General features: G+C 32.3%; 1 protein-coding gene across 7 annotated transcripts in view; it reads right to left on the minus strand.

Moving 5' to 3' along the window:
• The window catches only part of POT1 (protection of telomeres 1), an 82,801-nt gene that overhangs the window by 19,440 nt on the left and 41,264 nt on the right, over positions 1-22,097 (minus strand). For 6 of the 7 annotated variants that reach the window (XM_088018306.1, XM_088018303.1, XM_088018304.1 and 3 more), the window contains exons 8-14: positions 20,141-20,271; positions 16,825-17,115; positions 12,850-13,005; positions 7,640-7,809; positions 6,434-6,522; positions 2,566-2,622; positions 349-505 (exon numbers count right to left, since the gene is read on the minus strand). In XM_088018306.1, the coding sequence (XP_087874432.1) occupies positions 349-505; positions 2,566-2,622; positions 6,434-6,522; positions 7,640-7,809; positions 12,850-13,005; positions 16,825-17,115; positions 20,141-20,271 (1,051 nt within the window). The remainder of the gene's footprint in view (positions 1-348; positions 506-2,565; positions 2,623-6,433; positions 6,523-7,639; positions 7,810-12,849; positions 13,006-16,824; positions 17,116-20,140; positions 20,272-22,097) is intronic. The other variant, XM_088018308.1, reaches the window with a different exon arrangement.

The following is a 22,097-nucleotide window of genomic DNA, read 5'->3' on the forward strand; positions in this document are numbered from 1 at the left end:
CAGAGCTACTAAATTGAATTTCAGATTGCAAAAAAGCACCTACTTATCATTACTAAGAAATATCAGAACGATTTCCTAAGATTTTAGTATTTTCTCTTAAAAACATTACCGCTAGAGCACTGGGTGTTATACACAAACAATGAATCATGGAACACTACCATCAAAAACTAATGATGTAATGTATAGTGATTAACATAATAAAATAAAAAAAAAGCTACCACTGTTTCAAAATACAATATATAAAGTCATAATTTACTCATTGCCAGGACTTAAACTGATATATATGAAAACGTATATTCATAAACATTATGAAATAGAAACTTCTGTTTTATTATGGAAAATACTTACAGTGCATGACATTTGGGACAATGAAGTTTAACAGACTGAAAGAGTATTCTGGGCTTAAATGACCGTAATTTTGCTCGAATACGATACTGTTGAGGAGCTTTTTGTTTCAAAATAGCACATATTGGGGTTTTCTCCAAATACTGATGATCTGTAAGTACTAAAAAGAATTTTTAGATTAGAATAATCTGTAAGAATAATAAGAATATTCATAATATGAACTCCCCCAAACCAGATACAGAATTGAATTATTTAAGTTATACTGTCAGCTTTGTTAATATTTTGCCACATTTTTCATCATCATGTCTTTAGCTCTCTCTCCATATATATCTCCTTACAGATTCATATATATGAATCACTTGAGAATAATTTCCAGATATCATGCTCCTTTATCCCTAAATATTTCAGTGTGTATTTCACAAGAAATTTCATTGACCTATTACAGTGCAATTTTCAACTTCAGAACCTGTAATATTGATGTAAAATTATCATTGAATCAATAGACATTATTCAAATTTCTCCAACTGTCCCGCCCCCCATAATGTTCTTATTCAGAATTTTATTTTCAGGTCCAGAATCCAATCCTGAACCATGTATTGCATTTATTTTTCCTGTCTCTTTGGACTCCTTTAATGTAGAATGGTCCCTCAGCTTTTCTTCATCTTTCATGACATTGATAATATTTGAGGAGTAGAGGCCATTTATTTGGGTGTGTCTGGTTCTGCTCATGATCAGATACAGATCATGCATTTTTGGCAGTATGCTATACAATAAGTGATACAATTGTCTTTCTCTGTATCATATTAAGAGGCATATATGTAATCAGTGTTTTCACTCCTGGGAATGGTAACTGCTCAGTTGGTTATGGTGGTACTCAACAGGTCTCTCCACTATAACTTTATTATTTTCCCCTTTATAATAAGAAAGTACTTGGAGAAACATAAATATCCCACTCCTCAGTAAACATTTAGGATCCTGATAGTTTAGGACCTACTGATGATTTACAACTAAATCAATTATTATTATCATGGTTGCAAAATGATTTTATTCCTTAACTTCATCATTCCTTCTACATTTACTAGCCATTATTCTATTGTAACTGAGAGCTTTCCATTTAATCTCATTTATTTATTCATTCATTTGTTATTTTATTTACTACCCACATGGACCAATGGATTCCTACTTTAGTCAGTTTTATTCCATTGCTAGTATTTTTTATTTTGATGCTCAAATTGTATCAAATTTGACATGCTCCATTATTAACTGAGAACTTCTTTACCTTCTGGCACAAGATGTTCCAGACTCCTCTTGTAATTCTCCTGTTCCAATCCTGGAGTCTGCTATTTCTATAAGCAGCCCTGACTCCTTTTAAGGGGGAATACTATTAATAAGCCAAGATTTGTGCACCAGGTGCATTCATTGCTACTGGGCCGTGCCATTATTTCAAAGCCCTTTAAATGGACAGAGATAGGGTATATATGCACACATGTTCATACCTACAGTTACACACATGCACCTATACATGTATGAATATGTATTTGAATGAATACATGTATACAAAGACCTATCTGCATCTACTGTATCTGTCTATAAAACCATGAGTACACACTGACACTTCCTATTCCAATACCACCACCACAAGCTTCTTTCTTCGAGCTTTCCCCCATTTCATAATTATATGTTCTTTCTCAAATAATGAGAAACTCATATTTTTATAAGACTATATTACAGAATTTATTCATTTAATAGACTTGTGCTTAAAAATATTTTTTCTTAAATTTTTTTATCTTACCTGAAGTAACAGAAAGAGGGCATCTGACAGATTTACTATCATTGCTAACATTAAAGTTTTGGGGTATATTGTAAGGAGCTCCTTTATGGGCACACAGCTAAGAGCACAGCGTGAACAGATAAAAATTATGTCATATAAGATATTTTATGTTCTCAAAATAAGCCCCATTGCACTGTTAAATAGAATATGTTTTATAAATCTTACATATATGTGACTTAATTATATAGTCTATGTAAAAACATGTATCTTTCTGGGTTCCATTTTATGCCACTTAGGATGAGGGAGGGAAATAAAATATAAATAGGGCTATATTTTTGCTCTCATGGATATATGCTCTCAAAATTAGATAGGAACAAATTAGTTGGTAACGACAGACTTTATTATGCACACTATTACACCCACATTTCAAAAATGAAACATGGTCTTACTTGTAGCTGATAGTTGCTGACATCTTTCTACCTCATATAGTGATACTGATCCAGAGCCTACAGGAAGAAGGGAAGAAGAATTATACGGTTTTAAAATCCATTAAGAATCCCATGTGGCATTGAAAACTATAAAACATTGCTGACAGGAACTGAAGAAAATCTAAATAAGAGTAAATTTACTATGCTCACGGACTGGAAGGTTCAAAACTGTTAAGAAATCAATTCTCCCCAAATTGATCTGTAGATTCAATACAATCCTAACCAAAATTGAGGAGGCTTTATTGCAGAAAAAGACGAGATTCTATCACTTAAGTGAATATGTGAAGAACCTAGAATATAAAATATAATCCTGAAAAAGGAACAAAACTGGAGGCTTTATACTACTTGACTTCAAGACTTATTATAAAGCTATAATAATCAAGGCAATATGATATTGGCATAAAGACTGACAAACCTAACAACAGAATTATAAAAAAAGCCTAGAAATAAACCTGCATTTCATTTTTGATAAAGGTGGCAAAGCAATCCAAAGGGAGAGCAAAACTCTGGTACTGCAACAACTGGAAATTAGTATGAGGAAAAAAAATGCTTACTTCACACAATACTACTAAGTATTTCTGGCTGGAAAGCCCAGAAATAAATCCACATTTATACCCACTTGGTTTTTGACAGACACCCAAGTCATCTTACAGAAAGGAAACTAATGGTGCTTCAATGACTAGAAATTCATACTGAAAAAAATGTCTACCTCATACCATACTACTAGGAATTAAAAAGGAACGACTAATATATGCAATATGGATGAATTTCAAAAGCATATAGTACATAAAAGAGTACATAATATATTATTCCATTTATTTGAAGTTCTGGAAGAGGCACAATTATCTACGGTGGAAAAAATCAGAATTTATGGGGCTGGAGTGCAGGTCAGGATTGACTGGGAAGGAGCATGAGGGAACCTCCTTCAACAAGGGTGATGTTTTAGGTTTTTAAAGGGGTCTAAGTTACACGGGTTTATATATTAGCCAAAGCACATGGAATGGTACACTTAACTTGTCCATTTCACTGCATATAACTTTACACAAAAATTTAAAAAATCCTCAACAAATATTGAATTCTAGTTAATGATATTCATTCTGAAGTATTTAGGAGGTGTATTTATGTCTGCAACTTACTTTGAAATATATCAAAATATAAGATGGGCTGATGGAGTAAAAGACAGAGAGAAGTATATGACAGCAAAGAGAATCCAGGTAGTAGGTATATGAGTGTTCATTATACAACTGTTTCAATTTTTCTGTATGTTTGAAAATTTTTATTATTTTGGAAAAAACATATTGTAAAAGAAACAAAGGGAGAAGTAGATAAGATAATAAACTTACTAAATTGAATAGGATGACTTGATGAACACTTAACATAGGATTTTACTTTAACAAGAAAGTAGAAGTAGTGAATATAGTAATAAGTTTTAATGGTGCTTTCTAAAATGAAGAATTTGAGACTAAAAAAGTATCCATATTTTGCAATTACTTTAGCTGACATTCTATTACATACAGTAGTATAGTATGTTTTTATAATTTATTTTATGTGGCATCATATACAAACATATGAAACTGCCCTTCTTCCTCAACATCACTAATAAATGGCATAAGAATCCATGACAAGAGAACCTGAATGGACAACTTAAGCTGGCAAAGTATAATTTCAATGAATCTGATTACTTAATATCAGCCATTCTGCATTAAGTGAAAACAATGGCAATAAAAGCAGTCAAATGAAAAGAAAATCAGTGTAAAACTTATACATGGTCTCCCACAAACTGATATAAAAAAAAAAGGTTAAAAAATCCAGCAGAAAATCAGGTAAAGGGTAAGAACAGACAATTCAAAGAAGAGGAAGTAAAAAGGGTTGATAAATATATAATATTTTCAGGTTTCCAAGTACTCAAGGAAACTAAGTAAGGTATCACTTTATACCTGCCAAACTGTCAAAATTTACACATAGTGGTAACCTCCAATACCACTCAGAGTGTGAGGAAAGGACATTTTCCTACACTGCTATTTGCCTATGAATCCTAGGACATTCTGTCATATAATCTGATAGCATCTATTAAAATAAAAGATGTGCTTACGCTTTGATTTATCAACCCCTCCTTTAGGAGTTTATTTTAGAGAAAAAGCAGGAATGTACAATTGTTCAAGGATGGTTTTTAAAGCATTATTTGTTAAGAGCAAACAACTGGAAACAACCTGAATGTCTATCAGATGGAAAATAGCTGGATTTATAATGTTAGATTCACATTATAAAATATTGTGTACTATTAAAAGAATGAGTTTGAGTAACATGGATTAGGCCATAAAGGTCTATGATCCACTGATAAAGAAAGCAACCGTATAGTATAGTCCCATTTTGTAAATTTAAGTAGGCTCCATGCCCACCATGGAGCCCAACGCAGGGCTTGAACTCACAACCCTGAGATCAAGGCCTGAGCTGAAATCAAGAGTTGGACATTCAACCAACTGAGCTACACAAGCGCTCCATTTTGATAAATATTTTAAACAGACGGGAAAGTCAGGTCTGTCTATGTATAGGTATATATATTTGTATAAACATGAAAGTGTTGAAACCACACTAAATTTAACATTACCTCAGGAGTGGGCACAAGGACATGGGGAAGCTGTGTAACTTGATACCATGACATGTATTAACTTTATAATTTAAAAACAATTTAAAAATCTTTGTAAAAGGAGAAAAGAGACTTCAAAAAGTATAATTACAAATTATGCTGTCCACAAATGACTGTCAAAAATTGAAGTAAATTGGCCTGCTAATGGTAGTTTAAGTAATCACAGCTCAGACTAAAATGACATCACCAAGGTGCTAGGAAATGTGGAGAGTTTTAAGGCAGAGAGAATAAAGAAATAAACTTAAAATATGTAAAAAAAAAAAATCAAATAAACTGTACTTGAATCTGACTGACTTTGCTATTAGTTAATAGCTAATAATCTGGGTGAATTACATGACCCCTATCACTCAAAGCCTCAGTTTCCTTTCTGTAAAAGGGACAAAATAATTTCAACCTCAAAGGAGTGCTGTTAGGATTAGGCACTTAGTACCTAAACCAAGCAATACATGTTAATTTTAATGCTTATCATTACTGGTATAGAAAGAGAAAATACTCTTAAAATAGCTTATATCATAAGGGAAGGAGTTACACTGAAAAAATAACTGGGATAAAAGCATGACATAGATTCTAGGCCCCAGAAAGTACCAGCAGATGTTAAAGCAAAATGGTAAAGGAGAAAATTTGTAAGATTTAAATTTAGATTTGAATAGTCACCTATTCAGGCAGGCAATAATATAAATACAGAACTAAGTGTTTAAGATCTTATAACTAGGAACTTGATGAACTTGATAAAGACTGGGAATCAGGTATATTTCTAAAATATGTATGATCAAAAAATAATCTAGCTCTTTGAAATAAAGCAACAAAAACAACCATTGTTCATTTTAGAAACTGACAAGCAAAGTGGTTGCCTAGGAAATACAGAATTTTAATGAATATATACACATACACACATGTATACATATATACACACAATGTAAACATACATGCATAAATACTAAATATATCACAAATCAAGTAATCCCTACCATTCCAATTTGAAAATGCAATTATACAATTCAGGGAGAAATAATGTTTACCTTTATATAGGACACATAGATTTCGCCTGTTCCTTTACAATGAATATGGATTTAACAAAAAAAGAGAGGCAGAGATGGGAAAATATTAAAAAAGAGAACTAATACTGATAAAGCCATTTCAGTTAGCAAAGACTAAATTGTTAACATTAAAAACTGTCCTTACTTGAAAGAGTCCGAAAGCTGTCCTCATGATCTGAATGACATATACCATCAAAACACTGATTGGCTGTCAAATCGGCAGATTCTAAAACCCTATAATTGAAAGAATGTAATTTCAAATCTAATTGCACAAAACAAAGTCAGTATGATCAGTTTAGTTCTATCCTTAGAAACCAAGAAATCACTGAAATTGTATAAAAATTATGTTGTGTGTGTAATGGCTCTTCTCAGATGGTCTCGGAGTTCTAAGGTACCCCAAATTTAAAAAACCAGATTCTAGAAAGATATGAGTAAAACAGTAGGACAATGAAATGCTGCAAACAAAAATAAACTGGGAATTTAATGATGGCATTCTGTCAGAACAATCTCATTCTAGTCCAAAAGTGAAATACTATGCTCTATGTAAGTGGATTCCAGAGTCCAAAAGTGAAATACTATGCTCTATATAAGACAATATGAGGAATAAAGAAGTAAAACTGATACAAGATTATTAAAATAGCTTATTTAATTGGTTTTAAAAGTCATGCTGATTTCAATATATTAAAACGTAAAAATATTATTTCATTTCAACTTACTGAATGGGTTTATTTTCTAGGGCTCTTTGAAGATATGCAGAAGATTTATTTTTACGTCTTTAGATTACTGGTGAAAAAGTTTCTGTACACAGTGAGCCCTGGAGACACTTCACAAAAAAGAGAACTGCCTATGTAGCAGGACTTAAGGTTCTATTCACTTTCTGGGCACATCTAAAAATTTTTAAAATATGATACGCCAAAACACTTCTGTTACGTATTTTATCAGTCACAGGCACTTTAAAGAGGTATTTTTTCAGGATTAAGTATGTTTGGAATTCTAGATATGTATCAAGTTTTCCAAACTCTAGCTAAACTCCAGGTTCAACTGTTTGTTGGTGTACTTGGGAGATGTGCCAAATGGCGGAAGAAGAGCAGGAGCAGAGTAGACCTAAGTGCACAACTATGGGAAACCTCAGACTACACCCCTAGCTCTGCTACTATTTACCTACTTGAACCTACAGTCGTTTGATTTGTTTCATCTATTTAAACAAATGGATAGTTGGCACAGGTTATGAAGATCAATTACAAAGAGTTTACTGGATCCATCCACCCCAGTCCAGAACAATAGTTATCTTGGAAATCGGCTTAATTAATACCTTATTTACAATTTTTAAATAGGCATATAATTTGCTTACTTTTTCAGTTGATCCACATCAGAGTTACTTTCTGGCAAGACTCTGATTCCCCGGCCGTAACTGGTACCCCCATGGAGATGAAACTCTAGAGCTAACAATGTTGCCTGGTTCTCCGAATTCACTGACTGAAGTTTCGTATGGAGGCTATAAATTCTAAGAAAGCTTCCAACCTAAAAATATATTATTTATTATTTAGAAAATGAAGAAAAATCAAACAATTTCTGATACATAAAATACTTAAGCAATATAGGGCATAAGACCAACAATCAGGGGTGCTGACTAATCAGAAAGGATCCTGGTATGTTTTACTGGTGTGTACTGGGCATCAGCCCAAAGGACACTATATCAAAACCAAAACATGTGTTTTTGTGTGTGCACACGTGTGTATACAAATAAATGTACATGGGTGTGTGTGCATGTATATATGTATGTTTACATATAACCATGTACATACATCTACATATAATATGTAAGTGCATGTATATATGCACATATATGTATGTATCCATCTGTAAATTTTTTTAAATGGAAGACATATTTCCATGTCAGAGATATTAAAGCGTGAAATAAGACTGAGTCTTAGCATTGATAAAATGAAGTAGTTAAAGAAACCCATTACCTAAATCAAACTCAAACCTAAAGCCCTCTATTTGATTTGGAAAACTGTCTGAGGTTTCTGAAAATAACTTGTTTTAGCTACTTTAAGGTAAGATTTGGGGCACCTGGGTGGTTCAGTCAGTTAAGCATCTCCCTTCGGCTCAGGTCATGATCCCAGGGTCCTGGGATCGAGCCCCTTATTGGGCTCCCTACTTGGTGGGGAGCCTGCTTCTCCCTCTCCTCCCCATTCATGCTCACTCGTCTCGCTTGTGCTCTCTGTCGCTATCTTTGTCTCTCTCTCTCTCTCAAATAAAATCTTTTAAAAAAAGATTTAAATGATTGCTAAAATACTCTCATTATGAGAATACTAGAAATTTTTTTAGTGTAATATTAAAATATTCCCCTATTCCACAAGTTTTATGGAAAGAAAACTTGTAATAAGCACTGTGTCTGTACACTGTAATGTGAAACACATTTTATGAGTTCAAATACAAGATTAAACCAATTATAATTCTGAACTAAATGTTCTATAATTTAGATGTCTTGTTTAATCTTAAAAACGTCTTTAGAGTATTTGATATTCTTTTAATTTGGAAGACTTAAAATGATAGATGTAGAATGTTTATTAAAGAAATTGACACCTACTCAAAAGAAGAAGCTATATAACCTTTTTCCTCCCAATAACGTTTTTGTGAGGAGGGAGGAATTTAGGTCTTTTTTCCTCTGACTTCTTCCACTGACATCTATAACACAGCAGGGGTGCAGGGTGAAAAGAGTCAGAGAAGGAAAACACAGAAATTTCTAAAAAAGAAAAGACAAAACTGATTTCCCTAATGGTCTCCAAAGTAAGATATTGGAAGAAAAAACCCACTCTATTTCTATTCACTGTTAACTCACTTTCTGAATGTTTATCATTCTGTGATTCTTTTTAAATATAGGGAATACACTAGTACAGTTCATGTATATACAAAGCACTTAAAGAAGACCTAAACACATGGAGGTGTGTGGCTGGCTTAGCCAGTAGAGCATCTAACTCTTAATCTCGGGGTCATGAGTTCCAGCCCCACATTGAGGGAAGAGTTTACTTAAAAAAAAAAAAAAAGAAATTAAAAACCACCTCCCTCTAGATAAAATGCTCTCTCGTACAGATATAAAAAAATTTTTTTAAAAGCCTAAACACATGGAGAAAGATATCATATTCATAAATGAAAAACCTGAACATTATAAAGATAGTAATCCCCCCAAATTAATCTTTAAATTCAGTGTAATTTCAAACAAAATCCCCAGTGTCTTTTATGGAATTTGAAAAGCTGATCTGAAAATGTATATGAACGTGAATAGCAAGTCAAGTTTGAAGACTAAACTGGGAGGGAAGGGGGGAAGACTTGCTTGATCTACAGAATATCATTTAAAAATAAAGCTATAAAAAATAAAAATAAAGCTATAATAATTAAGACCCTGTGGTGTTAATGCAGATACATATATGAACATGGATATATCTTAAAAATATAATTTCAAAGAAAGAAAGCAAATTGCAGAATAATATATATACCACATGCATTTTTCAGAGGTAAGTACATAAAATAAAAGCATAATAAACATGGGTGTACATACCTACATATTAGGATAAATAGAAAGAAGATACTAGGGAGCAAAAAATAAGAATGAGCAGAAGTACAAAGAAGATTCAGTATGTAGAGATTTATGTCCTAAAAATTAAAAGTACCTGAAATTAGTGTGGTAAAACATTTAAAAATGTTAAGTTTAGATGACAGGCACATGGGTATTTACTACACTAACTTTTCTACTACTGTCTTTCATAATAAAACAATAAAGACCAAGAAATTTACTTATATAGTTTATCAAGATGACAAAATGTTATTTCCAGAAATTCCTTCTGGAGGCAGCATTGTATTTTTTTTTAAGCTTGCTAAATATACTATGAAATGTGCCAGATGTTCTACTATAATAGACACATATTGCTTAGTCCTTTCAGTAATGGGCAAAGATTCTAAACATACAAGTGAAGGAGTCAAAGCCAAAATTATAAAAAATATACTTTCAAAAACTGATAAAAACCCATTTCAGTAAAGATCAAAAATAAAGCAAAGCAAATATGGCTATTAAGAAATTATTATCCCTTTAGAAATAATTTTAATCTTCCTTACAAGCTATCAAGAAATTCTCTTTAATGTTTTTAATTACCTGTGTATGTCTGAAAATAACCAGTCAAACTACAGCTCTTGGGTCACTGAAGGCCAAAACATAATTATGACTATATATATTTTTAATTATTTTTAAATTGTGTCAGGATAAGACTGATGATTGGAAATACACTGCTTTAATTTCTAGACAAAAAGTTCGAAATGTCTGTGTGTACCCATGTATATGTGGGTTTATGCGTGAGTGTGTAACACTTAAAAAGCAAAATTGAGGAAAAATGTTAAGAATGATTTCAACTATAAAATGTATGTAAAAGCCAATTATATTATACTTTAAGATTGCCTTAATTATTCTCTTTATTAAAAAAATATTTTTTCCTGTTCCTATACAACAAAAATCTGTTCCACATATTTCAGTATAAAAATTCAATTTCAAACAATTGTCTTCAAGTGCTGATACGAATTGATTTGTATTAATGTCATTGGACTCTGGGGATTTCTTAATATCAAATGGTATAGAGGCTGTCTTAGAACAAATAAAATGGGATGCCAATATACATTAAAGCCTACAGTTACATTACTTATACAGAGAAAATCATTTTTCTATTATGAGAAATATCTTTTCTGCATTTGGGGCAGATATACATTTCTGCATTTGGGGCATTTTTTTTCTGCATTTCTGCAATATTTTCTATTGCGGATAAATAATACAATGTTATGATATCTTCAGAAAAAGATTAAGTGCCCTGTATTTTCTTAGTGATGTGTGCTCAGAGCACCCTCTAGTGGGTGAGATAAAGTAGACAAAAAGGGAGCTGAAAAAAATCAAATAAATTCACAGCCCTCATTGATTCACTCATTCACTAGCAGATATTATTTACTTCATCCTTAGTAAAAGGAAAGTACTGTGCTAGGTGTTGTTCAGGACTTGGACAAGGGAATCAGTGAGGGGGAAACAGAAAGACCTATAAAAGCAGCATAAAGGGAATTAAATTGTGAAAGTAGAATCTAAAATAAAACGTAAATCATTTTCATTCATAAGAACTCTATCTGTATTTTTTTACGATTTTATTTATTTTACTTGAGACAGAGAGAGAAAGAGAGCAGTCAAGCAGGGGGAAGGCAAAGGGAAAGGGAGAAACAGGGACCCCACCGAGGTCATGACCTGAACTGAAAGCAGATGCTTAACCCACTGAGCCAGCCACCCAGGTGCCCCAAAACTCTATCTGTATTTAAAAAGGACTTTGAATTGGCTTTATCATTAGATTTATTTTCGAAATAAAGTAATCAGTGTAGAGAAAATCAGGGAAAAGCATCAAAAATGTATCTTCAACAGTCAATTTTCTCTTGATATGTTAGGTATGAAAACACGTACACACACACATAAAGGACAAGAAAGTTCAGTTATCACCTTCCTGGACCCTGACTTTAATCTAATTTATCAATTTGAGTTGGGTAGGCTTATTTGTGTGTGTGAGGAACTATTTCTTTCTCCAAGAACATTTATTTTACAAAGGGAAACTGGGCATAAAATTCAGATCTAAAACAACTGCAATTCACTTTTACTATTTTCTTCCTATAAGTAGGCCATATAACTTTCTATAAGTAGGCTGTATAACTCCCTAAAAGGTAGGATGGAAGCTATTTGCAATAAAGAAAATCATTTCTTTATACTGCTTGAAAGGACTGGTTGTGGAAACAAACACTAGATTCAAATACTGGCTTCACCCAAGTAGCCATGAAATCTTGGGCTTAACCTGTGACTGCTGTTTTCTCATTTGTAAAATAGGAATGGTGACAATACCAACTGCACAGGATAGTACTAAATACACATGATGTGCTTAACAAATGTTACTCTTATTACTGCTATTATTAATGATGCCACTTGTTGCTAGAAAAGATATCTGCAAATAAAATAATTAAAAAATAAAATAAATAAAATATTCCCAATATTAATAATCAAGAAATGTCATATCCGGACTTGTACCTAAAAAATAACTCAAAAGCAGTGAGCAAATTCTAATAAACTGTACAGTATAAACACACACAATTTATGATATATATTAAGAAGTGGATTGACAATTTCTTAAATTAATGAGTACAAAGTTGTAGGCTAGATTTTGAAAAATTAATAAAGCTTAACATTTAAGCTTACAAATATTTTATATGATTTCATACAATAAAATTTTTCCTGTTTTTATAATAAAATTGTGTATAGCTTTAAAATATTCAGGAAAAGTTCTTTAATTTTATTTAAAAAGTTGTTCAAACCACTATAACTTAATGCATCTTTTTTTCTAATAATTTATTTTCAATATATTTTACAAATTAAAAATTAAAGAAAAAATAAATTTGGAGTTAATTTCTCGACCTCAAATATCATCTATAAATATGATTTACCCCACATTTATAAAAACAAAAAAAAGAGCAACATTTGCTACTCAACATCACCTTCAGAGACTTTGCCACTTGAACATGATTATCATAGACTAAAATGTCTACTGTCAGATTCTGCAGCCGATGGATATGACTTAAATCTCCTTCAAGTACAAGGTCTTGTATTAATACTCTCCAAGATGGGAATGGGGTCCTGGTGCCATCCCATACCTGCCATAATAGGGTAGAGTGAAGTTTAATGATCTTTCTGTGTAATTGTAGAGACTTTTAAAAGAGTTCTATCTGCTGGTAATATAACTTAAAAGTAATTAAACGTATTCCCCCAAATACCTGCTAAGCTTTAAACATGGTGTATATTCTGATTATAAAAGGACTACATAGATATAGGACACGTAGAAAATGTAAAGAAGAAAAAAATTCACACTACCTAGAAAAAAGTACTAACATATTTTTGAATTTATCTTTTTTACCATCTCACATATAAACCCTTATGACTATATTTGCTAATTTTCTTAAGTATAAATCCCTAACTTTTAGGAATGTATTCTAAACTTTGCTCATTTTGTCACTTTGTTCTAATTTGGAAAAGGCCTTTAAAAGTACAGATAGGAACATTCTGTTTATGTTAGAGGCTGTGAATACAAATGAATGAAAATCATGGCTGCTGGAAAAGGAAAAGATATATTGGATTGCTATGTAAGCTACATTGAGATAAGCAGGTACAGAATGAGAAAGTATGCACCATACCATCCTCAACATGTGAGCTAGTCTGTGCTGTGCTAAGCTTTTAAGAGACGGCTATGCTTTGCTATAAAAGGGCATGACAAAAGACATCTGGCATGAGGTAAGAATGCCTCTGTATATAAGAAATTTGGCGAGAAACAGGCTCAATGAACAGAAAACACTGCATTTCTACAGAGAGGTTGTCTGCCAGGGTCAGTTTACAGAGGAAGTATTCAATAATGTTGGTGACTATGCCAAGTTTCAAATAAACAATCACTGAGTTTGGGTCACTCACTGTTGCCTAGACTATTCAAAGAACCAGAACAAACACTTTGGGAATAGTTACACTATATGTCCCAAATGTTTTTCTCCACTTGGAATTTGTTCCTTCATTTCATGTATACTGTTTTTGTGACTTTAAAATAGCTTTATACATGAATCTACCAGTCTTTGGGGGGAGGAGCTGAGAGAGTAGAGTGCTGCTACATTATTTTTATGCTTCAGTTTTAATCACTTACAACTCAGTCTTTTTTTTTAATAAATTCTGGAACTTTTGTAATTTTTTATCAATACTTAATCTGTTAGGAATTTGTATATAATATATAGATCTGATTTCTTTTTCCAAATAGATAACAATCACCATTTAACAATCTGTCTTCATCAATTTGAAATGACAATGTTATTTTTATCATGAATATATTATATGTACAGTGTAAGATTGTTTCTGAGGTTCCTAATCTTTTCCATTGATCAGTCTTACTATAATCTTAATTACGTAATTTCATAATATGCTTTGAATCTGATACAGAGGTCTCACTGAGTTTTCTTGTCAAGTTCTTCTTGTCTTATTCTTGATCATTTACTGTTCCTAATAAATTTCAGAATCATAGTCAATTTAGAAAATATGTGGCATTTTATTTTAAAACACTTTAAAAAAGAATCAAAAACCTTTTAATAGCCCTACTTTTCTTTTATGCTCCCGCTTTCTAGGTTTCTTCACAGAAGGTCAGGGATTCCTTGCCCGAACTGTCTCGTTTCACAGTCTTTGTGACATTGGAAGAACTTTTGTTCAATTATATGTTCTATTTATTTCTAATATGTAGCAAAGCTATATTTCACTAATGTTTAAACTAGTTATCTCACTAAATAATTTTATTAATCCAAGTAGCTTTTCAGTCCATTGTTTGGGTTTTTATAACTTGAGTACTGACCTTCTTTTTTTCTTTCTTTTAAAAGAGTTCTATCTCTCACTTTTTTTCTTATCTTAGTGAATTCCTGAGATTTTCTGAGCAATGTAACAGAGAAAATAGGGGTATTTTTGTCTTCTTCCTGGCATTATTGACTTCAGAATTTTACCACTAATTATTTTGAATAATTTATAGGAGAAATTGTTTATCAAGTTAAGAAGACATACTTCTAATTCTATTTTGCTAAACATTTTCACAGATCTATTTAACATTCACAAAAAGGATTATAATTTTCCTTAAAATTAAACCACTTCTGATTTCTAAAAATAAATTGTGGATTACAGTATATTATTGTTTTAATATGTTATTGGTGTAGCATGTCTACAAAAATAATTAAAATAAATTAGTATCATAGTTACTAATATAGGAAACTCTGGTATCAAATCCAAGCTGAGAAAGGAAATAATTATGTTACATTCCATGCTTTTCAGGCCTCACTTGGAGTAAGGTCTGGCTCCTTTTGTGTTTAAAACATAATTTAAAAAGTTATTTCTGGTATGTGATAGGAAAATCAATTTCAGAAAAAAAAAATCACTCAAAATTTGACTTCCCAGAGATAACATAAGTAAAATATTGCTATATATTCTTTTTAATGTACTTTTACTATGCATATATTTTAGTATATAAATAAAACTGCATTAATTGCCAAATAGAATATTATGAATATCTTAATAACCATATCTACAATGTCATTTTATTGTAACAGAAGTATATCGATACTTCACACAATTCTGTTAGTAATGAGTGTTTCCAATTTTTGTTACTGTAAGAAATAAAATATTCTTTAAATGCATTTTTCCACATTTACAAAGTAAATTTAGAAAATTTACAAAAATAAATTCACTTCTGAATGCTGTATTTTAAAATAACATCTAAATCAAAGCTGTTTTCATTTATCTGAAAAGGCTATCTATAAAAATGGAATGCATGCGTATGTTTTGTTGCTTTAGAGTGAATGTAGATTCAGCCATGTCAGCTAAAAGGTGGCAGATTTTATCTCAGAATTTAAGAATTTTCTAACATAGCAGTCAAAAGATCTACACTCATACTGTGCACAGATTTCTTGTCATTGGAAGTATTTGGTTTTTAACAAATGTTCATCTGTTAAGGATGTCACTTTGGGCAAAAAGTATGACCGGCTGACCTAGGATTCCTTCTAATTTTGGATGATTTTACTTAGCTTTAACTTTAGCTGTCATACTTGACTTAAATTTTTTTACAGCATGCAATTACTTTTTTCGGAGTATGTCATGTGTATATAAATGTGCTTTCAACTCTAAACACTTCATCTTTTATTCAGGGATTTCTATCTTCCTCATTCCTTAATAAGGGCGAGGTATAAATGATAATAAAGCTAAACCCAATACTTGTGCCTCTGTACTCTGTTCCTTATCCTATTGTTTCAAAGAGTCAGAAGATAAATAACCATAGGAGCAGAGCTGAAGCAGTGTTTGTTTAAGTGTATTGTGCATAGGATGGGCAGATGAGGATTAGTATCAGACAACTGTCTTTTTCTCTAGCTATTTGTGAGTAAATTGGGGTAGGTATAAACAAAGATTAGATGGGTCTTAAGTTACTTTTTAAAAGATCATGCTGATTTAGAAAGAAAACAGAACAGAACAAAAATAAACACTTCAAAACCATCTGTGATCTACCCAATGAAACAGGCAGTGAGATGACATGGGAAGAGAACCCAACATGAATGAGCCAAGAAAGTAAATGAGAAGGAAGGCTACCCTGACAGGGAAGCAGAAATATGCATATGTAGAAATGTAACTAAAATATAACATAGAAAACTTTATATTTTATTAATACTAAAATAAGAAATAAAGCATAAACTATATCTAAACTATTGATAATACTATTTTTCTCTGGAAGTATAAAGAAGTTCAAGAGTAGAGTTGCATGAACATCTAAGTTCATCAAAAATGGTAAGTTAGATTTAAAGTTCTTATTATAATACACAGTATGCATATTTATCCCACCAGAATGAAATATAAGCTCTTTTTAGATATGTAGGTGGTGCTAGTTCACAATTTCAAGTATTTAAAATACTTACCTTTAGAAGATATGATGCTCCATCCACTTCTGCTTTGCCCAAGAGCTGACAAGTCAGGTCAAAATACTGCAGTGGTTGAACATCACACAATTTTACTAATGTCGAAGAAGGTGAAATATGAGTAGATGCCCAAACACGTAAAGCTTCTACCATTTTGTGGTCCTCGGCAGTGAAGTTAAAATACTTGCTTGAGGTACGAGGTATGATAGGAGCTCCCAAAGTTCCCTCAAATGTCAAAGATGAAAAGCCAGAGCTGGTGATACCCTGAGTCTCCTTTTTATATACTTGGATCTAAGAAAGTTGGGCAAAGCAGAAAACAAAACAGCTTACTGACGCAAAACCCCAAAACTCAAGAAACTTGAAAGATTAGAAGTCTTGCTAGCACAGCTCACAGAGGATATAATTATTTAATATATTTTACTTAATTAGCATACAAAATTATAAAATCAATTTACAAAGGGAAAAACATAGTGACAATTACTTATGACCATTACAAGGAAAACTAGAACACTTAAAAGTACAAGACTTCAAAGTGAATAAAATGCAGTGAGACTAAGATTTCATCAGTCTGAGAGCCAAGATAAGCCACAAAGACTCTGGCTTTTGAATTCTGAGGCTCCGCTAGTATATGCACGTGCATTACCAAGGTTACATCTTCTTCACTAAGCAATCTTTTTGTACTTATGAAATGCCCCCCTTTTAATCCCCTGTAATACTCCATCTGATATTAATAAAATGTTTTCATTTTCCTTATGCTTCTTGTTTGCTTGGTGTTATCTTTTCTACAGTTTTACTTACAACTTATTTGTGTCTTCATTTCTTATAGGGAGTGATATTTGTTCTTGCTTTTTTATTCAGTCTATTTTTCCTTACAAAAGGAGTGTTTAGTCCATGTACGTAAAATTATTGATATGGTTATATTTAAGTCTATCTTATTTGTTTTCCTTCTGTATCCCCCTTTTTGTTTTTTAAAAATTGTTTTTCTACTGTTCCTTTCCTCTTATTTTGAACTTATTAGTATTCTGTTTACCTCCTCTGAGCTATGAAAGAATCCTTATCTCAAAGTCTATTTGCAATCAATATAGTTCTACTACATAATCCCTACTTTCCACATCATATTCCCCACTCGCCCATATCCCATTTTACACTTTCTACTGAAAGTGTAATAACCTCTGAAGGTACGTACTAACCTTTTGGTGGTTAATTCCAGTTAACCATCCTAACCATCCTTTGTGTTATCGTTCATATTTTTCTACATATTTTATAAACTCCATCTTCCTAAATGCTAGTTTTTCTTTTAAACAGCCATTTATCTTTTAGTGAAATTACCGGAAGCAATACAAAACAATATCTTTCACCATTTATTCACCATTTCCTTTTTTTTGTTATTGTTTTTGATCATTTCCTAACCATCTAGTTTCTGGTTGGTAGCATTCTTTTTTGTCCTGAACACCATCCTTTAGCATTTACTTATAGCAAAGACATGCTGGTTGTGGATTCTCTCATTTTTTGAAAAATATTTTCTCTGGATACAAAATTCCAGGTGAATCCATTTTCTATCACCACTTTAAATTTATCATTGCTTTGTTCCTCAAATGCCATTATTTCTGATAAATCAAAGATGGCTGGTATTATGTTTCCTATATGGAATGTGTTATTTCTCTGCCAGTTCATTTCAAGTTCTTTTTTCAAATCTTTTTCAATGGTTTCACAGTGATTTGTTTAGGCATGCTGTTCTTTGTGGTGCCATGCATGGAGTGCACTGAGTTTCTAAAATCTGTAAGCCAATGCTTTCCATCAAATATGGAAAAATTCTGGTCATTTAAGTATTTTTGTTTCCCATTCACACAGTTTTCTTGTGCATTTCAAATGACACGTTTCACAATTTGATATTATTTCACAGGTCCCCAAGGCTCTGTCAATCTTTCGTTTACCCTTGTTCTTCAGATTAGATAATTTCTACTGATCTATGTTCAAGTAAAAATGATATAGCTAATCTATTTAGCCTATCCAGTAAATTTTTCATTAATAATAAAAATATTAACATATATATTCACTACATAAAAGATATGTATTAGACTGTTTATAGCAGGATAATATTCTCAAACTGAATGTCCCACAGAATATATAAATTCTGATGCATTCACACACTTACCAATGAAAATGAACAAAGTGAAACTATATGTAGTAATATAGCTGAATCACACAAGCATAAGCCATACATTAGAGAACAAAACCTATAGTCTATTCTCTTTAAAACAAATAGAACTGAGAGATATATATCCTACTTCAGTTAAAGAGCAAGAATAACAACTAAAAACATTAGGAGGGAAGAGTGCACTGTCTGAAACAATAGCGTGTGAGAAATAAGTTATTTTTTGAAGTTGGGATAAACTTGCTACGATGATAATATTTCTATTTCCTTTTTAACTTCACACAAATATTCTCTACTACTCTTCTATTCTCAGGGAAAGGCATTAGAGATCAAGAAAGGTAATCTCCACCAAAACTAAGGACAGAACATAACCAGAATATTGTGCTCACTTATGAGCATGAGGGACATATAAACTGAAGCATTAGAAGAAAAAGATAATGAAAGAGCTTCCTGGAAACCCATCTAACAAGAGGAAAAGATGAAGGGTCGACTGAAATGCTTAAAAACCTAAGGGATTGAAAATATTAAAGTACTTATTTTTTTTAATTACATACTATTTAATAGTTTTAACTTTATATTAAAGGTTTCCTTACATTTAACTGTTTGATAGCATAATTTGAAAAGTACCAAAATATCTGTTCATGTTTTAATACATTTTTCATAAATGAAATCAACTTACTTTGATTTTATACTTAATATCTCAATGCTTTCACTGTACTTGAATTAACACAACAAACAGGGGAAAATAATATAACTTCTCAATTGTTATAGAATTACTTATAAAGAAGTAAAAAAGAAAAAAGAAAAAGCCCTGTTGGCCTAGGGCTTTTTTTTTTTTTTTTTTTAACCCAGCTCTACATGGAAACCTTTAAAGCATCAATCTACATTCAGAAGTGAGAAGATAGAATGCAACTAGCAACTCGTCTTAATCATGGTATCTAATACACCTCTTGTGGAAGGAGCACAGGCAGTTTGTCCAAATGAAGAGATTTCCTAATATTAATTATTTGAAGTCTGGTATTATTTACATTTCTTCTTGTCTCTTGAAATGCTGGATGCCATGTTATGTCACAGCAACCACAGAATTAGAGCTAATTAGTATTAGTGAAAATACAGAGTTCTCTTCAAACAGACAGGAGTTCTGGACATTCCGAATTATACCTTCAGCCTATGAAAGCGAACAATATCTCCATTTTTATAAATTATTGGAAGTGCTTCATAATTTCCACTAAAGAGCAGGCAGGTTAACTTTACATTTGTCTGGTCCACAATTGTTACAACTGAGCAATAATCTGGAAAACACAAAAACATTTTACCTTTTAGTATTTCAAAGCATTTGACAAAGAAAGAATATGGCTGAATTCAAAACACCAAACAAACTCTTATCCTCTTTTAATTAAGCCTTCTGAGAACAGGATCAAAACACAGAGACAGTCTCCTGGCTCTCAAAATGCACTGCCAAATTATTCTGCAAGAGTGTTCCACAAAAATTAATTTTATAAAGTTTAGTAAAACAAAAATAAAATTCCTAATTAATATAAACTGTCTGGAGGGGTGGTAACTTTTTTATTACTTCAAAGATTAGAAATCACAAAACAGATAAACATATTCAAATAAAATATAATATATAAAATGAACATAATTAAAATTAGGGTGAAAACAAAGACTAGAGATAGTTGAAGCAAATGTGATGAAGAGTCAATATACTACATAAAGAGTCTATGAAAACTGCTTATAAAACCCAGGACTTCCCAGTGCCAATGAAATTCAAAGGAACAAACAATTCCTAAAAAATTATATTAACAACAAACTCAAAAGAAAAAATGAGGATTTGCTAGTTTCTTATAGACGATTACACATTAGAACAAGAAACATATACACTTTAGCTGGCAAAAAAATATAATAGTTGGGATGCTATAAAAATGAAAATTTCAAATACTGGTGGTAGTAAAAACTGTTACAGATACTGCCTTTTGATATGTATGTTTCAGAAAGTTGCACACTGAGAAAATGTGCTGACGTCCAGTCCTACCCAGCACCCTAGTAATTACAATATCAAGACAGAAAAGCACAAACCCAGAACAGTGAAGGAAGAGAGGAGAGGGGAGTGAAGGAGCAGAGGAGAAGACAGCGATATGTTTTGGAAGATGGGAAAACAAAGGGTTAGGGATAAAACGAACAGGGGAGACAATCCAGAAGACAGTATATATCGAGTAACCACAATGAAGATGGGAGTCACTGGGCTTAAGGGTGTCAGTGAAAAGTAGAGTCAAAATCAAGGTTAATTAAAAGTTTACACATAAAACAGCTGTTTCAATAACCATCCATCCTGACCTCTACTGCCCAGGAAAATGATTTCAGGTTGGGAGGCAGAGTATTTAAATCAACCACTTCCAGGAACACATGCTATTTCTAAGGACAGTTCACTGATTAACCAGGAAGTACTAAGGCTTCCAGTGTGGGGTTACCACCCAGAATAAATCCCTCTGCATTATCACGTTAGGGGGCCAACAGCCAGATGGGCTGTTCTCTTTTCACCCACCATACAGTGACACTGTCAATCAACGTGCCCTATGAAAATTCTATTTGTCTCTCAGATTTCCCATTCAAGAGGAGATCAAATAGGAAAAACAATCTTGAAAAAGCACAGAGCTGGAGGTATCACAATCTCAGTCTTCAAGATGTATTACAAAGCTGTAGTAATCCAAAAAGTATGGAAAAACAAAGTACTTCTATACAAGCAAACAAGATGAGAGTCTATAACCTAAAATAAACCATACCTACATTTTTAAATATAAAAGACAGTAAACAATCACCAGATATACACCAAAAATGGAAGGAAGGAAGGAAGGAAATGGAAAGTGGATGGGAGAGAAAGAGGGGGAGCAGCAGAGAGCAGGAATGGAAGGACAGGGAAAAAGGAATGGGAGGGGCAAGGGAGGAAGGTGGGGTGAAGGAAGGAGGGAGGAAAAGAAATCTGATCCTGTGACGAAGAGGAAACAATTTAGAGAACATTAAAAAAAACTTAAAAATAAAATCAAAACCTTGGTAAGCATCTTCAAAGAGTAAAGAGTATGACATTCTCATTTCTTAATACATCAGCAGGATCCACTGGAAC

The sequence above is a fragment of the Eumetopias jubatus genome, unplaced genomic scaffold (genome assembly GCF_037043125.1).
Source record: "Eumetopias jubatus isolate StellerSeaLion01/CBP00866 unplaced genomic scaffold, mEumJub1_p1.0 scaffold_14, whole genome shotgun sequence".
Classification (NCBI taxonomy): Eukaryota; Metazoa; Chordata; class Mammalia; order Carnivora; family Otariidae; genus Eumetopias; species Eumetopias jubatus.